The sequence below is a fragment of the Pelobates fuscus genome, chromosome 2, assembly GCF_036172605.1.
Source record: "Pelobates fuscus isolate aPelFus1 chromosome 2, aPelFus1.pri, whole genome shotgun sequence".
NCBI classification, from domain to species: domain Eukaryota; kingdom Metazoa; phylum Chordata; class Amphibia; order Anura; family Pelobatidae; genus Pelobates; species Pelobates fuscus.
In genome coordinates, this window is record NC_086318.1 from 132148591 (window position 1) to 132157365 (window position 8775).

General features: G+C 37.8%; 1 protein-coding gene across 1 annotated transcript; it reads left to right on the forward strand.

Annotated features, from left to right (window-relative positions):
* The first annotated feature begins 54 nt into the window (after positions 1 to 54).
* NDUFB5 (NADH:ubiquinone oxidoreductase subunit B5) lies at positions 55 to 8567 on the forward strand. The gene is made up of 6 exons (XM_063442709.1): positions 55 to 210; positions 3045 to 3130; positions 4138 to 4204; positions 6025 to 6086; positions 6828 to 6934; positions 8343 to 8567. Exons 1-6 carry the CDS (start codon positions 93 to 95, stop codon positions 8461 to 8463), a joined length of 561 nt encoding a protein of 186 aa, XP_063298779.1. The 5' UTR covers positions 55 to 92; the 3' UTR covers positions 8464 to 8567.
* The last annotated feature ends 208 nt before the right edge of the window (positions 8568 to 8775 follow it).

Here is an 8775-nt window from a genome sequence, read left to right on the forward strand (position 1 = left end):
GGGTAACAAGGTTGCCCTTACTAAACAAGGCGGAGGCGGCTTCATTGCCTTGGTGCTTTTACCCACAATCCCTCGCTTCGCCCTTAGCGAACATGGCGGGGATGAGCCTATTGAGGCCAGCGGCAGCTCTCTTCAGCCGCCTCCGTCTGCCGTCCCGGGGGCTGCTGGCAGGGAACAGCCTGCTCGGGAAACTACCCCAGGCCGGGAACGGTAAGACCCCGGGAGGGGGGCCAGCTGGGGCAGGATAGGGGCAGCTGGCTGGGGCAGGGCACAGTGACCTTCATAGTCGGCGGGCATAACTCTATTATTATTATATTATGGCACAGATACTCGGGTATACAGGCTGGATATTTTATTTAAGTGTAAATTTTCAGAACTAAAAGTGAATTTCATGTTTGAAGGCCCAAATAGCCGATTTTGGAAACATTTTCAAACTCAATTGTAATCACAACTATATTGGGCTACTTTAGCCTAAATGTTAGTGTGGTTTTTAATTTATTGTATTTTTTTTTATCACATTCATTTACCTAATACACAGTTAAAATACAGTGATAGGTCATCCAAGGGCTTTGCTGCAGTAAGTGCAGGTTGCGTTGGACGTTGATGTTGTCCCCCCAATACAATGTATCCAAATAATGACATAAGAGATAATCTTAGGGTTATTCACTAAAGCAGGGTTGCCCAACAGGTAGATCTCCCATGATGCTTTGCATGCCTTTTAGAATGCATTTAGAAGGACAAAGCATTATGGGAGTTGTAGTTCTACAACATCTGGGGATCTACCTGTTGGGCAGTCATGCACTAAAGTGTGATTTGTCGGCTAATCAAAATTAATTTATAATTTAAAGTCAAAGTGGATAACTGGGAAAAAAAATAGCCAAGACAGCTAAGTTTTAATTTAAGTTATTTTGGTCCAAACTATTAAATATGCTATGAATTCACAATAATTCACAGTTTTGGGATTAATGTATAATAGAGAAACCCCAATAGTAATACTATTTAGGGCAGAGCTGTCCAACCTGCGGCCCCCCAGATGTTGCTGAACTACAACTCCCATGATTCCCTGGCTATCTGTTTCATTGAAAGAATCATGGGAGTTGTAGTTCAGCAACACCTGGAGGGCCGCAGGTTGGACAGCCCTGATTTAGGGTTTTTAATGAGCGCGCTATCAGTGTAATATAGTTGTAAAGTATGAACTAATGTGTTGTTAGATCTGTGCTAGATGTTTCCAGTTTTCAGGGTCTCTCCAGTTTGTGCTCTTCGTGAGGAAGGGAGCGCAAGGCTCACAAAACACATAGGAGCGATTGCCATTCCCTGTATAATCTTGGACCAATGGGCACATGTACTGCAGTCGTCCGGTATCACGGAGAGCAAACTGAAGAGACGCCGAAGGAGGAAAACTGGAAATTCCAGCACGGATCTAACAACACATCAGGTGCTCAGCTTAATTTTATTGGAAGGATTCCTCAATATCCACATACACAAGATTAAATTACAAATATATCTGCACCTTTACCCACGACGACGTACCACCCAGATAAAGAAACTTGTGCAGCATCGAGACTCGTTTAAACTTGTAAGTCTGTTAAAGTCTAGGTGAATGGCTCACCCCATACTTCTCAGCTTATGAATATGAAAATATATACACACTTCATGGATACATGTTTAATTGTCCTATTTTAATTTTAATAAAAGGTCATTCAATATAGTTGTCTCATTTCCCTTTTTTGTGCTCATTGGGTCAGATTTACTAAACTACAGTCTTGGCATTAAACCTGCATGTTTCATAGAAAGTAGAACAAATTTACAGACAATCAAGTGTATAGCCTGGAATTTAAAGTGCATCTCATATTCTAAACCAAAATAGCCAAATGGAAACAACTGACTTGTGAAGTTTTTCCAGTTATGGTTGTTATGGCCTAAAAGTTTGAATTACCGACAGTACATATTTTCTAGAGAATAACATTAAAATTGCTTTTAACGTTGAAAGCCTGTCTACTTGCACTGTAGCAAACAACTATTTTTAGTCACGTCCTCTATCATAGCCCTTAATGGGTACCGGTATTTGTTCTGTTAGTTTAACAAACTCATGTTAATAGTATAGCAACTTATTTCATATTCATTTTTTATCTTTTCTTTTTTAATGGTCACCCGGGTATAGTATCTATTATCGTGCAGGAGGATGTTAAAAATCTGGAAATAAGTACCCAATATTTTTTATTCTTCAGAGAACTTTATCAACTGCACCAGAAAATTAACTTTTTATTATCATAAGCGCAGAGGGGGAACCTAATGTGCATACACAGTGAGCACCATGTGTGCGTTAGGCCTTGAATCAATGCTTTCCCTCCGTGAAGCTGCACAAAGTGCCTCTAGTGGATGTCTTAACCCTGCAATGTAAATATTGCAGTTTCTCTGAAACTGAAATTTTTTAGATTGCATGTTTAATGGTGCAGGGACACTGCGCCCAGACCACTTTGAGTGAGGTGTATAGTTTAGCAAAAGAAAGTAAACATTTGGGGCTCTGCAGGATAGCTTACTCATCATGATAATGCCAGGCACTCATGCGTACCTGAGCATCTGCGTGATCTAGAGCTCTTTGAACACTTGTGGCAGGATATGAATGACATTTCTGTAAAACACATTCTTTTTAGTTAACATTACTATAATAAAAGCAGACGAGTTTATAGATTTGTTTTTCATTCATGAATATAAGGCTGTACAAGTGTAGCTTTATTTACAGCAGATGGTATTAGCCAATGTTGTTCTTTGTGCTGTTTTTGTCCTGCTGACAAAAAATCCTTGCACTCAAACACCAAAAACTTTATGGCCTGGTGCCCAGCAAAAAAGATAATATATAATGAAGAAAAATACCGGCACTCTAGGTCTTCCAATGAATGTAGTTTAATTTGTCAATCCAATGTCAAAATTGGATTGACAAATTAAACTACATTCATTGGAAGACCTAGAGTGCCGGTATTTTTCAATATATATAATATTTTTTTTTTTTTTTTTATTATTTTTACTTTTTTTTTTAAATATAGTGCCTGTGCGATTTGGCAGCCATGGGAAGAAACTGTTTGTAGTGGAGCCATCCCGTTTCTATGATAGGAGGTTCATGCGTTTAATGGTAAGAAAAACATACACCCAAGTGTATTCTTTATTTACAACATTTTCATTTGTGATGATGTGCAACTCTTTGTTGTGTGTTCATCATTTGTGCTCCTTGATTAGATTAATGCCATTATTGGTTGGAAAGGTTTTGGAGCTTTATGTTGTATGTTAAAGATTTCCGCTATATAAATGTTCTTTGAATACACCACAATACTTATGGATACTCCTCCATTTCCCCATGATACCATGAGTGTGCAGTAGTACTTAGGCATGTTTTTTTTTCTTCATAATTCAGCAAATTACTTTAATTGCATTTTCCAATTCCAGAAGAATTGCACAACGTAATGACATAAAATAAGAATTACAACACATATTAAGAATCTTGTGTATGATGTAAGCCAAAGTTTTAAAATGTTTTATTTATCTTTATGATTGACAGTGATGTTAAAATATTGTGTAACCTGTAGCTTAACTATTGAATTTGAGTAAAGGGGCGTAGGGGAAGAGATCATTTTGATGGCTGGTGCAGGATTTATTATTGTGCAGCTGCATTAGGAGAGTAAATACAATACAAATATGTAAATAGCATGTGTAGCCAAAATTTATTTCCATCACTAATAGACCACATGTCCCTTGCTTTGTCAATCTCATAACATTGCCGCCTATGGTGTGATTAAATTCAAGATGAATGAGCTTCTAGCTGTGCCAGATTAGAGGCCATTCAGACAATAGTGTATTGAATAAATATTCTACGGCCATTCAAAGTATAGGATTTGGACTTTATCTTGCCTCCTACTTCACTTCCATATTATTCTGGTCACGTTGGGACAGCAGTAATAATCTGTCATATTTATGTTGTACTGAATTACTGAATGCTGTTTGTTTTGATTTCTTGTTTATTTTATTCAATAGTCAATCAGCATTAAATAAATTTAGATAAGCAAAGTTTAAATAAATGATTACATAATATAATTTGGGAACAATTTATTATATATTTCATTGAATTTTTTTTTTCTCCCCCAGAGATTTTATATTTTACTAACAGCAATACCTGCAGCAGCATTTGTAACCTTTGTCAATATTTTCATTGGTGAGTATTTTGTAAATTCTTGGCATTACTTCTGATTGTTTACTTTCATGTAGAAGCTAGGAATTCTGATAATTCTCACAAGTCGTTGCTTCAGAGAGGTAGACAGGTAGAGACTCACTTTAAAATATTTATACCCTCTTTCTTTTAAAATGCTTTGGACAAATATAACAAGCTCTTCAAGCATCCAATAGTTGCTATCGAATGCTACCAGCAGGTGGCAGCAATTTGCCAAGAATTGCACCTGTGTTTACATTGATAATTATGGCTTCTTGTCAATACTGTCGAGTGCTTAAAGGGATACTCCAGGCACCCAGACCACTTCTGCCCATTGGAGTGGTCTGGGTGCCAACTTCCACTACCCTTAACCCTGCAAGTGTAACTATTGCAGTATTCATAAACTGCAATATTTACATTGCAGGGTTAAGTCCTCCTCTAGTGGCTGTCTATCAGACAGCCACTAGAGGGACCTCCGTGTTCATAGAACACGAAAAGGGTTTTAAAACACTGGACGTCCTCACGCTATGTGAGGACCTCCAGCGTCGCCAAAATCCCCATAGGAAAGCATTGTATAATGCTTTCCTATGGGGAGGTCTAATGCGCACGCGGCCACTGCCGCGCATGTGCCTTAGGTCTCCCCTGCCGGGTGACGTCAGCGGGGGAGGAGCATGGGCGGAGCCTGACCCTGCGCCGAGCCTGACCCAGCGCTGGACTTCGGTAAGACACTGAAGGGGTTTTAACCCCTTCAGCAACTTGGGATGGGGGGTGGGAGGGAGAGGGGCACTAGAAGGTCCTGCAGTGCCAGGAAATCTAATGTTTTCCTGGCACTGGAGAATCCCTTTAATCCTTCCTGACTATAGGGTGTGCTATACTGACAGTAAGGTGGTGTTGCATGTGGTAACGATCTGATCCTTTTTTGCAGCCTGGTACCAATCATTATTGTGTTACCTGCCTGTCCACCCAGGCCCTTCCCCTTGCAGCCAATCCAGCCTAAAATAGTTATTTGTGTAATCGCAGTGAATTGATTTTGAAATATATAATACTATAATTTATAACAGCCCAGCATGAATGCTAGAGAGTTTAATTTCCCAGACATATATTTGATCCTGTAACTTTGCAAAACTCCATAAAACCTGAACATGGAGGGCATCTTTGTACTTGTGGGATATCACAGCCTGTGTCTGTATTGCAGTAAAAGCCAACAGTATTGACATTCACAGTTTAAATGCCATGCAGAACTTGGAAAATAAAAGCATATTATTTCACACGCTCTTAGATTTCATTCATCTTAAACTGCTTTATATATAATTATTTTCTTCTGAACAAAATTATATATAATGAGAGAGGGGCACTTAATATGAAAGAGGAAAATTATGGTTAAAGAAACATATAGCAAAAATTCTAGGTTTTGTTTTGGTTAAGAACGTCCCTCCGTACTTAAAGGGACACTGAAGTCACCCAGACCACTTTCATTGAAATGGTCTCAACATTTATTTCTTTGCCCCCAGAAAAACACTTTTTTTTTGTTTTCATAACGAAGTCTGCACAATAATGCAAGTTATTAAATATAAGATTAGAAAAAAAGATTACTGATCTTGTCACACAAATTAAATATGTGGAGATAAAAAATAAAAGGTAATTTATGTGTAAAATGACAAATGCTTTGACAAAATGGGATTATTTTGACATTAGTTTGTGTACTTGCGGATGTGACTCTTCTGTTGTTTCCCCTTATTTGTCTTTGTGGGCTCTTTAATAATGCAGTTTTTTTTTATTCTTTGACATATTGTCCAGTTTACATACTTTACATGGTATCTTAACAGGCGAAGCAGAACTTGCAGAAATTCCTGAAGGTTATATTCCAGATCACTGGGAATATTACCAGGTAGATCCTGCTACTTTTTTTCTTCTCTGTATTGATTTTTCAATAAACAAATTGACAGTAAAATGAATGATACAGCAGGTAGGGAGCATGGAAATCAATGTAGACAAATTAAAATATTGTACTCTATTTTGTCTGTACTTTAAAGGCTTGCACAGGATCCTCTCTTAAAATATCAGATCAAGACTTGTGATGAACTATGAACTAAGCGCAAATAAAATACCAGGAGTGCAGGTGGGAGAAATGTTTAAAGGCTAGGAAGGAAATGGATGGGGGGGGGGGGGGCGGCAACAAGGCCACTGTGGTCTTAAAATAAGTAGAATAAAAGGGAGAGTGGCAATGTGGTATAGCTATTGTTCAAAATGATGGTGCTAATCATTGGCGTATATGCCACTTAACTTTAACACTTTAGTAGCTATACCCAAAAAGAAAACATACATGTTTTCTTTGTGTGTAAACCTGCTGCCTGCAGCCTTTAGATGGGATGCCTCTTTCCCAGACACAGACTTTGAAAGGGAAGGATGATAGGAGAACAGAGGTGTATTCCTGAGTCCATGTGAGGGAAAGCAGGATGGAGGGAATAGGGTTAAACAGAGAGTGAAGAGTCTAAGTATCTAAAAACAAAAGTAGAAGAATAATGAATGCTGTGAGAGTCTCAACCAGATTTTGTGAACTGACCTTGGTGGTCATTTACTTGGGAGGTCACTTTATCTCTGTCTAAAGCTTCCTATTTTTTTCTTCCAGCATCCAATAACTCGATGGATTGCCCACCATATTACTGAATCTCCCGAATGCTCCTATGAAAAAATGATGGCTTTAATACATACTGAAGCAGAGAAAGCAGATCTACGGTAAAAAATTTTTTAAGGTTTAAGCAGAATAATATATATATTTTTAAACTGGTTTTATTCTGGATCACATTGCTAAACATTGACATTCTATTGGTTTCTATGATTACAACTGTTTATTTTTGGAATTTGCCCCAGAATAGCACTTGTTTTTGCAAAGTGTGTTTATTTTATAAGTTCTTATCTTTTGCTATGTTAATTGAACTTTAATCACACACAGGAGTCTGCTGCAGGCTGTTAACAGAGCAGAATATAAGAAATTCTAAATAAAAATTTTTTTCATATAGGGAAGCTAAAAAGTACAGATTTTTTTTCAGGAAGTGTGTTTGGCGGCTGAGTGAGTCTCAGCCAGTGGAGGTGTAACTAGGGCTGCATTAACAAAGTAATGTAACTCCTAAATGGCAGATAATTGAGCAGCAAGACTGTAGGGGCATGATCTATACAACAAAACTGCTTCATTAAGCTAAGGTTGTTTTGGAGCTTAGGGTGTCCCTTTTAAAAAATCACCCCTTATATGCAATATTTTATTTTATGTTCAAAGGCTTTATAGTTTTTTCATAAAAATGATTTGCAGACTGCTGTGCCATTATACCTATTTAGTTACTTTATTTTAGTTACCAATACTCTTGAAATAAACTTCCTTATCAAATGTATGCACACAGATCCGCCTCTGACAGCACTGAATGATCTAAACTTAAAAACCACCTGCATTAGAAGGACACCTAGGGAGACATATTAAAATGTCACTACCTATTAATAGTTTATTTGACTGTCTGCAGCCAGGATGTGAATTAAAAGTAGTTCGATCAGTGTTATTTGGGCTGAGAAACTTACTTGTAATCCACTGCCATGACTTGCTTCTTGCAAAGGATACTACTCACTAGAGGACATCTGATCCAATCTAATGTGCATTCTAGAAGGAACTGAACAATGCTTCTCATATTTAAAACATCAAATAGTGCAAATTTTAGCTGCTGTCAGCATCACCAGGCTATGCCATGCTGTAACGTGAAGACTTTAGGAGGATGTGCCTCTAGTGGGTGTCTGCCTGGCAGCCACAAGTGACATACACTTGGAGAAATGTAAACATTGCCATTTCCCAGAAACTGCGTTTTTACATTTTGCAAACCGCATCTATGCACAATAAAATGTAGTAATTTTGGTACCAAGATGGTCCCTTTAATTGGACAAATGCATTGGAGATACAACCTGCCCTGAGTTATTATACTGATATCTTGTCCACCCGCTTAATTAGTAAATTATCATAAGTCAAACTCCTGACAAGCAGATTTTAGAGGTTCAGTTGTTAATCTATTAAATATCCATAAATATACTCTGTGTAACTATATTTTTGGAAAAATCTACTAGCTATTTTTGTGGTATAATTATATGTATTAAACTTTTTCAACAGGTTGAAACAAACAGAAGCACGTCGCTTGATGAGACAGAGAGGAGATGGTCCTTGGTATTATTATGAAACACTTGATAAAAACCTTATCGATTATGGACACAGGGAGACCCCTGATGATTAGGGTCTGTTGGCATTCAGGAACATTTTGAATCTTTGTAACCACAATAACTTATGCCCTGTATTTGTTTCAAACAATAAAGTTTATTTCAATACAATGGCAAAGTCTTCAGAGGCTCGGAACAGATCATTATTCTCTTGTAGTACTTTACTAGATGATGGTTGCAGTGTGTTGAATAGTCCAGTAAGGATTAGTGTTTTACATTTATCACCCAATAAGTCATTTTCTTCCATTAATACAGATGGGACACAATCTCAGAGTGGAACAATTACAGCATGAGTTTGCACTCTCATCATAAGTGTCCAGGAGGCTAAT

Coding starts and splice junctions, on each gene's coding strand:
- NDUFB5 (XM_063442709.1), top strand. CDS start 93: ATGGCGGGGATGAGCCTATTGAGGCCAGCGGCAGCTCTCTTCAGCCGC. Junction 3,131..4,137: donor GGAGGTTCATGCGTTTAATG/GTAAGAAAAACA, acceptor TTTCTCCCCCAG/AGATTTTATATTTTACTAAC. Junction 4,205..6,024: donor CTTTGTCAATATTTTCATTG/GTGAGTATTTTG, acceptor GTATCTTAACAG/GCGAAGCAGAACTTGCAGAA.